Source organism: Microtus oregoni, unplaced genomic scaffold (assembly GCF_018167655.1).
Source record: "Microtus oregoni isolate MIOR12 unplaced genomic scaffold, Mior012 000009F_ref0000495, whole genome shotgun sequence".
Taxonomy (NCBI): domain Eukaryota; kingdom Metazoa; phylum Chordata; class Mammalia; order Rodentia; family Cricetidae; genus Microtus; species Microtus oregoni.
Window position 1 is genome coordinate 56,529,966 of NW_024543068.1, and position 16,123 is coordinate 56,546,088.

At 42.3% G+C, this 16,123-nt stretch overlaps 1 protein-coding gene across 1 annotated transcript in view; it reads left to right on the forward strand.

Annotated features, from left to right (window-relative positions):
- Window positions 1-16,123, forward strand: part of Prkar2b (protein kinase cAMP-dependent type II regulatory subunit beta) — a 90,362-nt gene that overhangs the window by 42,896 nt on the left and 31,343 nt on the right. Inside the window, exons 3-4 of the mRNA XM_041658586.1 lie at window positions 9,211-9,263; window positions 15,516-15,599. Of these exons, the coding sequence (XP_041514520.1) occupies window positions 9,211-9,263; window positions 15,516-15,599 (137 nt within the window). The remainder of the gene's footprint in view (window positions 1-9,210; window positions 9,264-15,515; window positions 15,600-16,123) is intronic.

A 16,123-nucleotide genomic window follows, 5' to 3' on the forward strand; every position in this document is an offset into this window, starting at 1 on the left:
CTGAGTTAGTCATGTCTCTAAGGGTCATTAGTATTACAGCCCACGCTAGCGCTTCCTTCATGCTACAAGCGAATAACATTCCGTTCTTTGTTTATACTGTACTTTGTTTATACGTTGATTTCCTGATGGACGCTGCTCCTGCATGTTGACTGTTACGCTGTTATAAAAATGGACACACAAATATCTGTTTGATTCTCTGCTTTCAGTTCTTTGAAGTATATTCCCCAAAGAGGGGTTACTGGGATATATGGTAATTAAAAAAAAAAAACAAACTTTTTTGTGGAATTGTTTATTAGTGTCTCTTCTGCTGTTGTGCTAGCTAGAACACCTGAAAAGGCAGCTTGAGAGAGAAAGTCTGTTTTTGTCCTCTGATTCCAGACAAGATGCCGTTCACCACAGCGGGAAAGGCATGGTGGTGGCAGCTTGCAGCTGGCCCTCATTGCATCAGAAGTCCAGAAGCAGAGAGCAAACAGGAACTGCCTGTAGAACTCTAAAACCTCAGGCTCTGTTTACCAGAGTCTCCCTCCCGCAGAACTCCACCTCCCCAAGCAGTGCCACCAACTGGGAACCACGTGTTCAAGCACAGGAGCTTTGGTGTGTGGGGGATACACATTCACAGCAGAGCGGAGTGTCACAGTGGTTTCGACGGTGCCTGTGATGTCATTCCCCAACAGCGCACAGGCTTCCAGACTCTACAGCCTTAGCTGTGCTGGCCTTGTGTGAGTGTGTGTGCATGTGGTATTTATGTATGCATGTGTGAGTGTGTGTATGTGTGTAAGTGTGTGTATGTGTGTGTGTATGTGTGTGAGTGTGTGTACATGTGGTGTATGTATGTGTATGTATGTGTGTCTATGAGTGTGAGTGTGTGTGTGTGTGTGTGTGTGTGAGTGAGTATGGGTATGTGTATATGTATATGTGTGTAATCTTTTAAGTTGACTTCTCCCAGTCTGTTCCCACCTCTCACCAGCAGGACTGAGAAAGTCCATTCTAAACAATGCTTTCTTTGTAATACTGTTTTTTTTTAATTTAATAAACAGAAGACTCTAACAAGTGTGCTAATTTATTTGACCTACATGTTTAGTAGTTTGTGTCTGGATTTTATTTCATTGTTTATTTATTTGTTTGTTTATATTTTGTTTTTTCAAGACAGGGTTTCTCTGTAGCTTTGGAGCCTGTCATGGAGGTCACTCTGTAGACCAGGTTTGTCTCAAACTCACAGAGATCCACCTGCCTCTGCCTCCTGAGTGCTGGGATTAATAGTATGTGCCACCACCGTCTAGCTGGATTTTAATTTTTTTACTCATCATTTATCATTTTATCTTAATTAAAAAATTTATAAGAACTTGTTTTTAATTTGTCATCTCACAAATTGATCCAGATCTTGATTGGATAAAAATGGCAGCTAATAAAAAGAAGAATTCCCAGCAAAGGAGAAATTAAGATATATGTCTGTGGTGGTTTGAAAGAAAATAGTCCCCAAAGGGGGTGGCCCTATTAGGAGGTGTGGCCTTGCTGGAGGAAGAGTGTCACTGTGGGGACTGGATTTGAGGTCTCATGTCCTCAGGTATGCCCAGTGTCACAGTTCACTTCCTGTTGCCTGTAGACTCAGATGTACAACCCTCAGCTCCTTCCCCAGCACCATGCCCACCTGCACGCTGCCATGCTTCCTGCCTTCGATAATGGACTAACCCTATGAAACTGTAGGCCACCCAAACTAAATGTTTTCCTTTATAAAAGTTACTGTGGTCATGGTGTCTCTTCACAGCAATAGAAGCCCTAAGACAGTGTCATTATATATTATTGCTTTATTTGAAACCATTTAAAAATTAGACTTTATAGAAATATGCCATGACCTACAAAAGTGTTCACCAAACTTATTTTTTTAAAGCAATTTCCATGAGTTGGTATAGTTTCAATCCACAGAAAATAAGTATTTTTTTTAAAAGGCTGTTCAGTTCCATTTTTAGAATTGGAAATGGAGTTGGGTGTGCCAGTACAGGCCTAAGAACCCTAGTTTTCGGCAAGGCTGACGCAAGAAGAAAAAGAGTCTGTGCGGGCTGATAAGCGCTGTGCCTGCACGCTTTGGTGAGCACAGTCCTGCTAGACTCCCGATTGCTCTGAGAGTCGCCGGCCGGGACGGTCCCCCCAGTGCTGGTGTCTCTTCTTCTGACTTCCCTGCTGGGTTAAGTTCCAGTTTCCCATCCTAGGATACTCTGGTCAAATGATGCTTGTTCTGAAAATATACTAGTGAACTAGGAGAATCCCGGTGGCCTCTCTTCCTCATTCGTCTCAAACACCGGAAGTGTCCAGGAATGCATTTCTGAGTAATAAGTGAAAATGTTTAAGTGGTGCTAGAACTGTGATTTAAAGGGCAGAATTACATCGTGATAAATGAGACTATATTAGTCTATCAGCCAATGTTTATATTTAGTTTATTTTAATATAAAAGAAGATTTGTTTGCTTGTTTCTCAAGGCAGGGTTTCTCTGTGTATCTGTGTCTGTCCTAGAACTCACTCTGTAGACCAGGCTGGCTTCGAACTCACAGAGATCTACCTGCCTCTGCTTCCCTGAGTACTGGTATAAAGGCGTGTGCCACCACTGCCTTTAATCAGAATAAATTTCAAGAGATAATTATATTACCTGAACAATAGAACCCTTCTGACAGATTTGAGAAATTATCAATTGATATTTAAACTGAACAATCATAATTCTTTGAAAATTTCTCCTTGGCTATTAATTAGATTTTTTTTAAAAAAAAAATGTGTAACCCAGGCTGGCTTTGAACTCGTGATCCTCCTGCCTTTGCCTCCTTCAACAAATCCTACCGGCATGTGCCACCACAACTGGCTCGATTTAATTTTTAAAACCTTTTGTTAGATTTACTTTTGTTTTTTGTGTATTAGTATTTTGCCTGTATTTATGTCTTGTGTGCTTGGGCACTGGAGTCCACTGAACTGTAGTTATAGATGGTTGTAAACCATCGTGAGTACTGGGAACCTAACATGGGGAAGATAACTGTTAATAACTTATTTAGTAAAGGCATATGTGTTCTTTTTTTAAAAATATTTATATATTTTATGTATATGGTACTCTCTGTTTATACACCTGCATGCTAGAAGAGGGCATCAGATCCCATTATAGATGGCTGTGAGCCGCCATGTGGTTGCTGGGAATTGAACTCAGGACCTCTGCAAGGGCAGCGGTGCTCTTAACCTCTGAGCCATCTCTCCCCTTTGACAAATGTGCTCTAACATAAAGTTTTGTTTTTCCTGTAGAGGTTTTATGACACAGACTTTAAAAAGAGTTGACCTTCTATCTTTAATAATAAAAAAAATAGCATATGGCGAGGAAATTCTTCTGGCCTGCAGCCCCAGAACTGCTCCTTTGCAGCAGGAGATGGGTGCAAAGGTAGGACAAGCCTAGCATCATCTCACCCCCTTCGTTAGCTGGAGTGAGTGCATTCCATACTGGTGAGCTCAGGCTCTTTATCACCCTCCCCAGTTCTCCCCTCCACCGCATCAGTGAGATTTCACTGTAGATATACCGTGCATCTGTTATGCATTTGGTGTATATTTTGTACTTTCATTTTTTTTTTAAGAATTTTTTTTTTTTTTGTTCCTGGGAACCATTTTCTTTGGTGAGATGCTTGCCTTCTCTGATAATTTTTAAAGTTTTTTTTTTTCTCATGTAGGAGGGCATTTAACCATCTTGAGTGAGAACTCTGTTGTCTAATACACCTGTGCTTTTATATGCGCTTTATTTTAAGCTAATTATTATTTAAATAAGTATGCAAAAAATGGGCGCATTGATAACACAAAAAATTTAACCTTTGTATATTGTATAGAAGACAGTTCTTTTCTACATTAAAGGTCTCTGAACCACAAAGTCTTTGTGTGGAGGCCATATTTGTGTGTCATTCTTCCAGGGAATATTTATGAAGGGCATATGGTGTACAATACAGCATCAGCATTGAGCACCCAGTGGCTCACAGTGTTCTTTACTCTTTGTCGACCACGATGCCAGTGTGGGTTTTATTCTTGCCTAATATCAGCTTGTCTGACTGTATCGAACCTCAAACACAACCAATGAAGAGAAGAGGGATCTTGCTTTTAGAAAAAAACAACGAACTCCGGAGCTGGCATAACCCTCTGTCTACCACACTATAAATAGAGCGCAGGGGAAGACTGAAGGCCAAGGTCGACAGGGTGGGAAGTCGATGCAGATCTTCTCTTGGGTCTGCTCTGCAGTCTGTGATAGTTGTCTGGCGTCACCAGCGCACACACTCTGCAGTGTGGGAATCGGCTTAAATTCCTAGACTATTCTCAACAGCCAGCGTACTGTCCAAATACACATATTGCGGCAGAACAGCGGGACTTAAATATATCTTAAGGCTGTCTCTCTCTACTGTGTAGTTTCCAAGGAGCTAAGAAATGCAGTTCGAGGATGAGTTTCAGATTGTCTAGACCACAAAGGGCAGCTGTATTCCTGGTTGAATAAGAGGCAGCACAGTTACATGAAGACTGTCTTGACAAGACATCCGGACAGAGTCTGACATTCATCTGTTTTACACAAATATTTACCGAGTTCTTTCACCTCTGCCCTTTAGTGAATAAAACAGAAGACCTCATTGTCACTCATTCTCTGTGCCTCTGACTCTTGAGCAAATAACCTGAATCAGCTTTTCACTCCTGTATTCGGAATGTGTCTGAGAGTCTGTAGCGTTGGTATGCTACTGGGAGCTCCATTCTAAAACCCAGGGAAGAGTGTTCACCTGTCAGCCTCTCTCACGTACATCAAGCCAGGCAGGGTGCTCCTGACCCCGCTACGGAATGAGAATACCTAGCCAGTCCCCATGGGGGGACAGACAGGCAGAGTGTACCACGTCTGGAAGAACATAGCTTGTTAAGTGATGACAGTGATTCCTCCCACACTCTTGGAGGAGCACAAAGGGTTCTCACGGAGATGAACACACCTGAATTAGCTCTGTGTGGGTGAAAGGTCAAGATCCCCCCATTTGTGTGTGTGAGGGGTGGTTTTGGTCAAGAGTAAACTCAGGACTTCATGGGTACAGTGTAAACACTGTACCACGCTCCTTATCCCCAACCCATGACTCTTGATCTGGCTTTTAAGTTGGTGCTGGGGAGAAGGGAGATAAACAAGCTGGGTTCTAATTAAAGGAAACAGGATAGCTCCGTAAGGCTCACTGCAGCAACTTTTCACAGCTACAAGTGTCCTTTGGGTCTAAGAGGTAAATTCTAGTCCTCTGAAACCACCACAGCAGTGCCAAGAATCAGTCTTCACAATACTGGCAAAATGAATACTTTGAAGAAGCCAGTAGGCCAACACAAACACACCTTGTATGACAGAGTAGATACTCAGGTTAGAAGGTTACTAATAAGTGACATTGAGGCAGTTGGTAAGCTGCTTGGAAAATAACAGATCTTTATTTATTTGGTTTTTTTATTTAGGGGATAGTGACCACCAGCAGGTTAGAAAACAGAGGATCAGGGTGCCTCTTATGAACTGACACTTCAGATAGCACCAATGAGTTCAGGAACATAGGTCACAAGTCATTGTTAGCTGTTTCGTTTCCTGTTGAATATGTTGAGCATGTGAGCTTGTCATACCTTCGTAGTCCTCATGCTCACAAGGATTAATTTCCCCCTTGTCTCCCTCTGGAAAGTCAAAAAGTTTGAACAGTGGCCCGTGCTTTCCTTTTTAAGCTATGCAAATGATATAGCTATCCTATTCCCTAGCTGGCTGTCATTCACGAGAAGGAAAGTTACAGAGCCTCACCTAGAGGAGGTTTTCATGCCCAGTGGAAAGTTGTAGCCAATGCAAATAAAGTGTGGAAGCTGCCTTAGCCAGATGATCCATTGTGTGTGTGTGTGTGTGTGTGTGTGTGTGTGCATGTGTGTTAGTTATCCAGCCTAATATCATTAGACTTTTATTTGACAAATTCTTAACTTCCCATTTCCTCATCACCAAACAACATCTTAATTTTCTGCAGAGAGAGGACTGACTGGTCATGCTGACTTCATACTTCATCCAGGAAGTTACTTACCAAATTGACATTCTGGTTTTACATATCATCAGAGGTCTTTAAATACGAGCTTGCTCCCAAGAAACGGTTTCTGCTGGGATTTCCGAGATACAAAATGAAATCTAGGCATTGTATTGGCAGATCTGCCCTGCTCGTTAGGTATACAACAGTGGTTGACAGCAAGGATTCCAGAGTCAAGATAGATAGTCCTAGGATCAAATACCGGCCATGCCATTTACTAGGATGTGTGACCCTGATTTTTCCACACGCTGGTCTTCCATCTGTGAAGTCGTTGTCTGCTGTAGGATTGTGAGATTGTATAAGAAAGTATCCTCTAGGACAGGGGTTCTGAGCCTCAGTACTGTTAGCATTTGAAACCAGATAATGCTGTGTTTGGAGATGGTTAATTGCAGGGGGATCACTGTGTACTGTAGGCTCTTTAACAGCATCCCTGACCCAAGCCCACTATGTTTGTGGGCTCCCCTAGCCACTCACAGTTGGAGGATCTACTGCTGTGGCTGCATAGAGCAGGGCCTGCAGAATGGAAAATTACGTTGGATTTTATAATAATGATAACAAAGGTACTAATTATTCTTGAGGCCATTCTGAAACCCCTGGGAAGGCATTTGTGATCCTTATTTATTGCTATTATTATTATTGTTGTTGTTTTGTTATTTCAGTTCCTGTATCTTAGCCAAGATAAACTTCCTATATAGACTCAAGTCAAAATTTTTAAAAACCGTACTTTTATAAAAATGAAAGAAAAGTAATAAATCTTAAGATTTGCAAATGAGAAGATGGTGTCAAGCTCATAAAGTGGGGATTCTTGTGATGTTTAGTATTGGGGTTAAGTCATTAAAGTTAAACATCAGGGCAGCTCCTTCCTCAACAAACATTACTATGGTAAGCATAAACAAACATACATAATCTGTGAAATTTTGTAACAAACATTAGCAAGTTGATTTAAATTATTATAGCAGTCTAAGAGTGAAGCGATGTTTTGAGAATTGACTGTGTCCAGGTGTGGTGACTCACACCTTTAATACCAGCATGTAGGGGGCAGAGGCAGGTGTATCCCTGTGTTTGAGGTCATCCTGGTCCACATAGTGGGTTCTAGGACAGCCAGGGCTACGTAGGGAGGCCTTGTCCTAAAAAAGAAAGAAAGAAAGAAAGAAAGAAAGAAAGAAAGAAACTAACTTTAGTCAAAAAGGAAATAGCATATTCCCATAAATGACAACAAAGAAGATATACATAGTCAGTATTTGGGAGTTGTTCACATTTAATAGTTTAAATATTTAAATCCTTTATTTTAAATTGGCAAAGATTTTAAGTATGGGCACCCAGCTCTTTTATGTAGCCAGAGAGTCTTTTTATGTTCTTTGTAGAACAATAAATGGGTGCAGGCTTTTGTAATAAATATGCCTTAAGATTTGTCATGCCTTTTGGCTCCCAGAAAAACATTTGGAATAATCTAAAATGTCTACATGTATTTATGGTGAAGAAGTACAATATTGTAAAAATATTGTAATAGAAGCCAGTTAAATGCTCAGTATTAGGAATGGAGCTAATTATAGCAAGGCAACATAATTTGTAGTCCTTAACAATATTTACTGTTTCTGGTGACACAAACACTCTTCAGTGTTAAGGGGAAAGAAAGCAGGTTTTCAGGCTGCATGTGCAGTATAAATCCAACTCTGACAAATACCAGGAGGAAATATCCCCAGTATTAGCAACATTTGTTCCTGAGAAAGCGGCTTATGAATAATTCATGAAAGTTTCTCGTAACTATATGATTAAATTGATCATTTCATGGCAAGCTTAGATGTTTTTACTGTTCATGTTCTCTTTGGTAATCTTAGGTCATAAACATTCCTTTGCCTTGGAAATGGAGGTAAAGGGTTAAGTTTTGAATAGGAATAAGCAGAAAGCAATCACCAGTGCTGTAAATATGGCTTTATATTATAAAATTCCTTATAAATTAAATGTAATCAATTTTAGGGCTGAATTTCTTGCTCATAATTAATGGACGTTTTAACCATCGTGGTACTCTTTATGATCACTAGTTTAAAAAATTATTTTTTGTTGAGATTATAATATAGTTATACCATTTACCCCTCCCTTTTCCTCTCTCCAGATGTTCCACATTCTCCTCTTTGCTCTCTTTCAAATTCATAGCCTCTTTTTTTTATTAACCGTTATTAACATGCATGTGTGCATGTGCACACATATATTCCTAAATATACGACCTGCTCAGTTTGTATAATGGTATTTGTACATATGTTTTGACCACTTGAACGTGGATAACCAGTTAGCACTTTCTCTCCCTTTCCGCATTCTTTAGTGGCCTGTAGTTCTTTGTGTAGAGTTGAGAACCCTGGGCTTCCCCGTCCCCGTTAGTGCGTCTGTAGGTGTCATGCCTGTTCACCTCATGCTTAGGTGGTCATGTTGGTGTCGCTTCTGACATCGCAAGGAGACACAATCTCACAGCAAGCTCCCTGATCCTCTGGCTTTTACCATCTCTCCATAACGTTCCCTGAGCCTTGGTTGTGGGAGTCTTTTGTAGACATATCCATTGTGACTGGGCTCCACAACTCTGCGTTTTGATTGGTTGTGGTTATCTGTAATTATCTCTGTCTGTTGCAAAGAGAATTTTCCTTGATGAAGAGTGAATACTACGCTTGTCTGGTGGGTATAAGAGCAAATATTTAGAATATAGTTAGGAATTCTGCTGGCTTAGTAAAATGGTAGCTGTAGATTCTTTCGCAAGATCCATGACTACATTAGTTTTTTGACTAGGTTTCCAGAACCGGGTATGGTTTCCTTCCTGTTGACAGGTCGTAAGTCCAACTAGACAGCTGTTGGTTACTGCCAAGGTATGCCTGTCACCCCTGCACCCTTGGGGTTATCCTGCCATGCTGGTGGTGGCTATGATTCGTGGGTTGTCATATCTGCGTAGGTTGACTGTTGGTTGCTTCTCTTCTCTGGAAGCTTGCCTGGCATCTTCTGGTACCATGGACTCTAGTCCTCAGGGAGGAGGCTTTCAAATCAGTACCAGCTCAGGGCTTCTGGGTCCTGTGTCTGAAGTTCACTGATCATTAAATTGTAAAGCTATTTACTACATGTATTTGATGAACAAATGTTTAAAATGTCCCCTTTTTATTTGCAGTTTGTGCAGAAGCTTATAATCCTGATGAAGAAGAGGATGATGCAGAGTCCAGGGTACGTAGTTGACTGGATTAGGTGATGTCAAATGCATTATGTAAGGAAAATAATAATGGACACACAGACTTTCAGGGCAGGCAATGAAATTACTTATTTCTTTTCCTTACCTTGAGAGTCTGCTCCTACTTCAAATTCTACAGAAGTATTTTTATCCCCCCCTGCACATAGTCTCTCTTGGATAAAACAAGGCAGGAATGTGAGTGCTCACTGAAGTTATTATGGTCCCGTCCTTTCACTAAAGGCGTCCTGATGATGAAAAATGTTTTGAGCTATTTATTTTTCTTATACCCATAGTTATTTATAAAAGGTGTTCCTACTATAGAGAGATACTGGTAAAGACCTTCTGCTCCTGTCAGTTGCTAACAGAAGGTTCCTCGGAGGCAGACAAGCCTCATTAGAATCACACGGAAGATGCCAGCAAAGCACACACCAGGCCTTGCGCAGACTGGCTCTTGGAGGCCCTGACGATTCCCTAGCATTTGCCTTGTGCGCTTTGATACAGCTTTCAAGCAGTGCCCTTAGCTTACATCTCCCATTAGCGATCCAGTAAGAAGGAAACTAAATAGGAAATTACTGTGCCTGAACATGAAGTAGTAACTTTCCTCCCTCCCCTCCCCTCCCTCCCTCCTCTCCCTCCCTCCTTTTCCTCCCTCTCTCCCCTCCTTTCTGTCTTTGTACATACTTTGGAAAAATCTCTTTTGCATCTTCAGCCTTAAAAAGTGTTTTTTTTTTAAAACCTCTATCTATAGCTCTGAAAAATGCAGAAAAGCAGACAGCGAGTCCAGAGTTTTTAGACTGTTGAGCTCCTGAAGTATATGTATACCCTTGGTATAAACAAATATACATATGCAGTCAGATTCTTCTGCTGCTAATCTGGAACATGCTGTTATTGCTCTGTGTGTGTGCTGGAAACCTTCCTTGCCTATCACACGCGTCATCTGTACATCCAGCAGAAACAGTAATGGTGACAGTTGGAGATTACACACAAGCCTAGTTTGTGGTTAACTGTATGTGCTAAAATTTAGTAATCAAGATAATTTGAGGTAGCTTAAACTCGTTTTAAAAGTCTAAAGCTAAGCCGGGCGGTGGTGGCAGCGGACACCTTTAATCCTAGCATTTGGGAAGCAGAGGCAGGAGGATCTCTGTGAGCTCAAAGCCAGCCTGGTCTACTGAGTGTGCTCCAGAACAGCCAGGGATACACAGAGAAACCCTGTTTTGAAAAATCAAAAACAAAAAAAAAAAATCTGAAACTAAGGAACATAGTTTGAAAGTAACATTCAGTATCTTGTTGTATCTCATTGACTCTATTCAGACCTTGGGAGGAATTTTAGATACCATCGAATCTGTGAGTTAGTTAAGTAAAATGTTTTGTTCGTTCATTTTTATTCTAGGTAATATTTGCTTAACAGCCAAGCAAATGGAATTAAACATAAAAAACACCAGTGAGAACTCATTGGATACATGTTTTGATGTATTACCGGTTTCAGAAAGAGTTCAGAGATCACATGTAGACTGAGGCAGGGGCAGTGGTTCCCAGACTGTGGGTGTTGACCACTTTGGGGGTCACATATCAGATATCCTGCATTTAAGATATTTGCATTATGATTCATAACAGTATCAAAATTATTGCTATGAAGTGGTAATGAAAATAATTTTATGGTTGGGAGTCACCGCAACACGAGGGACTCTGTTGAAGAGTCACAGTGTTAGGAGGGTTGAGAACCGCTGCTCTTGGGTTCTTCAGCAGCAAAGGGCAGATGTTGAGGGGTGACTTACCCGCCACACTCTCCCTATTGCTGGCTTTCAGTTCAAGATCCGATTTCCCGGGAGCTTCTAATAAACCCAGTACTGGCCACTTGGGGCAGGGCGAGGAAATCAAGACTCGGAGATCAGTTGTATAAATAAGGGCAGGCATTTTCTTTTTTTTTTTCAAATTGTTTTTATTGAGCTATATAATTTTCTCCATTTCCTTCCCCTTCCCCTCTACCCTCTTCCATGGTCCCCATGCTCCCAATTTACTCAGGAGATCTTGTCTTTTTCTACTTCCCTTGTAGATTAGATCCATGTATGTCTCTCTTAGGGTCCTCTTTGTTGTCTAGGGTCTCTGGGATTGTGAATTGTAGGCTGGTTTTTCTTTGATTTATGTCTAAAATCCACTTATGAGGGAGTACATATGATATTTGTCCTTCTGGGTCTGGGCTACCTCACTCAATGCGATGTTTTCTAGATCCATCTATTTGCCCACAGATTTCAAGATGTTGTTATTTTTTTCTGCTGTGTAGTACTCCATTGTGTACATGTACCACATTATCTTATCCATTCTTTGATCTAGAGGTATTTAGGTTGTTTCCAGGTTCTTGCTATGACAAATAATTCTTCTATGAACATAACTGAGCATGTCCCTGTGCTATAATTGAGCATCCTTTGGGTACACACCCAAAGTGGTATTGCTGGGTCTTGAGGAAGGTTGTTTCCTAATTTTCTGAGAAATCGCCACACTGACATCCAAAGGGGTTGTACCAGTTTGCACTCCCACCAGCAATGCCGGAGTGTTCCCTTTACCCCACAACCTCTCCAGCATAAGTTGTCATCAGTGTTTTTGATCTTAGCCATTCTTACAGTTGTAAGATGGAATCTTAGAATTGTTTTGGTTCACATTTCTCTGATGGCTAAGGATGTTGAACATTTCCTTAAGTGTCTTTCAGTCATTTTAGATTCTTCAGTTGAGAGTTCTCTGTTTAGGTCTGCAGCCCATTTTTTAATTGAATTATTTGTTCTTTTGGTGACCTATTTCTTCAGTTCTTTGTATATTTTGGAGATCAGCCCTTTGTCCAATGTGGGGTTGGTGAAGATCTTTTCCCATTCTGTAGGCTGCCATTTTGTCTTGTTGACCGTATCCTTTGCTTTACAGAAGCTTTTCGGCGTCAGGAGGTCCCATTTATTAATTGTTTCTCTTAGTGAATGGCAGGCATTTTCTTATGGAAGGTGTGTGTGCTGGCTAGTGTGGTGGCTGTCATTTTAACATAAGCTAGAGCCAGTTTTAGAAGAGGTAATTCTAATTGAGAAAATGCCCCCACTAGATTGATCTTTGGGCAAGCCTGTGTTATATTTTCTTGATTGATGATTCATGTGGAACGGCTTAGCTCACTGAATCACACGTCGGGGCTGGTGGTCTTGAGTTTTATAAGAAAGCAGGCTGAGCAAGCCCTGGACAGCAAGCCAGTAAACAGCCCCCTTCCATGACCCCTGCATCAGCTCCTACATCTAAGTAAAGCCTATTAGTTGCTTTTCTGATTCTTTTCCTTGAAAGGCAGCAGAAGTTCAGAGCATGAATTGGCAAACACTTTATATGGGGATTATTTTTTAACTGAAATCTCACTATTTCTGAACATGAATATTTAGTGTTTGGGAGTCGGAAGCGCTCTTAACACTACTCCACCCTACTGCTGTGGCTCAGAATCAGCACAGGCAGTGCACAGATGTCTGTGTTCTGAGGACACTTGAATTTCCTCTCATTTCCATGTGTGCATGTGCGCCTGTGTGTCTGTGTGCGTGCGCACGCGTGCATGCATGCACACCTGTGTATGCGTGCAGGGGTCGTGTGTGGGAGAGGGAGAGAGAGACAGGGAGGGAGAGAGAACACAAAGGTAAAGCCATTCTTAGCTCTGAGACCATTCTCTGCAGATGTGCTTGCAGGGGTGGGTTTGTTCTGAGGTGTGAGTGTGTTCTCTTAACCAGCTTGTCAGGGATGAATCCCAGCTCTGCAGCTCAGGAACTGTTAGATGACGGAGAAGTCAATGGAGTGTGTGTGTGTGTGTGTGTGTGTGTGTGTGTGTGTGTGTGTTTTCTCACCTCTAAATTACCACCTGTTTTCAGGGGTCTGTTACTAGGTTAAAATGAATTGACACTTATGGAGCCCTTAAAATACTACCTGGGATGGGCAGTGGTGGCACACGCCTTTAATCCAAGCACTTGGGAAGCAGAGTCGGGTGAGTCTCTGTGAGTTCAAGGCCAGCCTGGTCTACAAAGTGAGTAGCAGGATAGCCAGGGCTACACAGAGAACCCTGTCTTGAAAAAACTAACTAACTAACTAACTAACTAAATAAATAAATAATGCACCTGGCATACATAAGATGTCACATAAATGTTTGCTTAACAAGATTTTTTATCCTGAAATGAGAAATTTTAATAAAAACCATGAGAGCCTCTAGGCTGGCCAAAGCTCACACTCTGGGTACATTGTTAGAGCTGAAGAGTCCAGAGACAAGCCTGGCGCACAGAGTGATGTCAAACCTACTGAAAACACGAGTCCATAGGAGCGGGCAGTATCTTAGCTGGGAGAATATCTGCCCCCTGACTGCTCTCAGAGAACAGACTGTACTAGGCCAAGGGTCTTTGGCAGGATCTGTGTCAAGGAGGAGTGGAGGATGAGCAAACTGCATAGACAGCAGCCCTGGAAAACATTTTAGAAGCGTTGGTTGGTTAGAGCCAGGAGAGCAGGAAAAAAGACTCCCCTGTTGAGACCTCATCAGAAGAGAAAGTATGGGGAGAAAGGAGAGAGACTTGAATTGGCAGCGGGTGAAGCATCGCAGAGTGGAGACCAGAGCATAGTCTGGCATTTCCACCACCGCCAGCACTGCCCACAATGCCACTGCTACCACCGCCACCACCCTGTGGCCGCCCCGCAGGCATGCCCTTAGTAGCTTTCAGAGATAGAAGTAGCCTTAATCCCTTGTGTGTTGAGTAGAAAGTGGTGGACTCTGGCTCGTGTCATCTGAGGTTTGAAGGTTTCTGTGTAGCACTGATAATGAGCGGTCTGTTCACCTACCATCTTAGGGTCTAGGTTCAGATAGTAAACAGGCTTCCCATACCTCACACCTTACATAGTGACTTCCCATCGCACGAGATAAAAATGCCTGGCAGAAATCATGTAAGGGAATAAGGTTTGTTCTGGATCCAGTTTCCGGGGAGTTTTAGTGCGTCCTGTGGGGGAGGTGTGTCTGTGTGTGACAATGTCAGGACCGTCACGGGGCACCATCCAGAAAGAGCATGCTGGCCTGGAGCCACAAGCAGCTATAAGAAATGCCTGCACATTCCCATCTGCTTATACTAGCCGTGCCTCGTCTGCTAAAGACTCCACGGCCTTCAAAGTAGCAGCGTAAACATGGGACTCAGTCTGTGGGGACACTGAGTCCCACGCCACACACTTTTATTGAAAAACTGCTGAGATTTGCTCACTAGCAGATAGTCTTTCGTGTTACCTGTAGATCAGAGAGGTCTCCAATACTGTAAATGCCAGTTCCTTCAGGCTTACACTTCATTGGTTTGTTAGCTATCTCTTCTGCCAAGGTAAATGTCCCTGTGCATCTTGGTGTTTCTGCGGGCACAGACTCCCTGTTGTCTGATTCTGATTGCTTTGATGGGAGAGGTGAAACATTGGCTTAGCAGGTCCTACAGAGTTTATCTGTGTAACCCTGGCTGCCTTGGAACTCACTCTGTAGACCAGGTGGCCTTGAACTCAGAGATTCGACTGCCTCTGCCTCCCAAGTGCTGGGATTAAAGGTGTGCACTTACCACTGACCGTTTTAAATTTTAATTGCTTTTTCTGTTCTTGTTTTGTTTTTTCTTAGAAACAAATGACTGTTTCATTGCCCTGAGTAAATGTTCAGTGAGAAGATAGAACACCAACTTCTCTTAACTTTATCCTAAATGAACGCATCTGTATTTCCTAAATTCATTTCCCCTGAACGCACATTCTCCTGAGTATATGGTTGCTTGGTCCTTTCTGTAAATTCCTAACATGCTGTTGGGGCAGTTACCTGCAATTTTTCTAAAATCTTATTTAATTTTGATGAGGCATACATGTAAGAATTCTATTGCTTCAGCAGACATTATCAAGTTTTAAAGGAAAGAGCTGTGGCCTGAAGAGTTTAAGTTCAGTCGCAACGGAATGAAGGCAGCATCTAACTTTCCAGCGTAGCTGTGTAACACTTTGTCCTTTTGTACGTGTCCGTGTAGCCTGGGATGTTTTGTTGTCTTTATCGCTCCTCATGCATCTTCTCATAATGTGCTTTTTGGTCTTGGGGAGAACTCTCCTCCCAGGGGCTTCTGAGCACAGTGCTGGCGGCTGTGCTCTGTAGACCAAGGGACGGCTCATGGACTAACCCTTGTTAGCCACCCAGAGTGAACGTTGGATTTTACCTGGTATTAACTGTTGTGTTTGTTTTCTTGATTTTGATGTCTTTTCAGATAATACATCCCAAAACTGATGATCAGAGAAACAGATTGCAAGAGGCTTGCAAAGATATCCTGCTGTTCAAGAACCTGGATCCAGTAAGATAAATCATAATAATAGAAGAGGGTCAACACCTGGGCAAGGACCTGACTCTCTCCCTTTATACGCCCAGTTCACTCTGGGATCATGGTGGAGGCAGAGGGTTGCATGCACTTTCTGGTCTTAGATCTGTGGATACCAGATACACTGTGTTAGAGCGCCAAGGGAAGATAATGTCATATTCTCACGGCCAACCCGGGGTGGTGCAGGGGAGGAGAGGTTAGGCCCCTGTGTACTGCAGAGGCCCCTGGTGGTTCAGGGAGGGAGAGGCTAGACCCCTGTGTACTGCAGAGGCCCCTGGTGGAGGTCTTCCCAGCTGTTCTCAACAGTCAGTAATAGGAAATATTTAAATGCGTGTAAGCTCTACATTGTTCATATTTTAGATGTAGCATTTTACTTGGCTCAAGGCAAGGGAATGTTTGATTCTTGGAAAGAATTTTGACATCTCTAGTCTACACAGAGGGTGTTTCTAGCATACTGCTTGGTATGGCATGTGCGTTTAGATTTAGCTTCATGTGGTTGG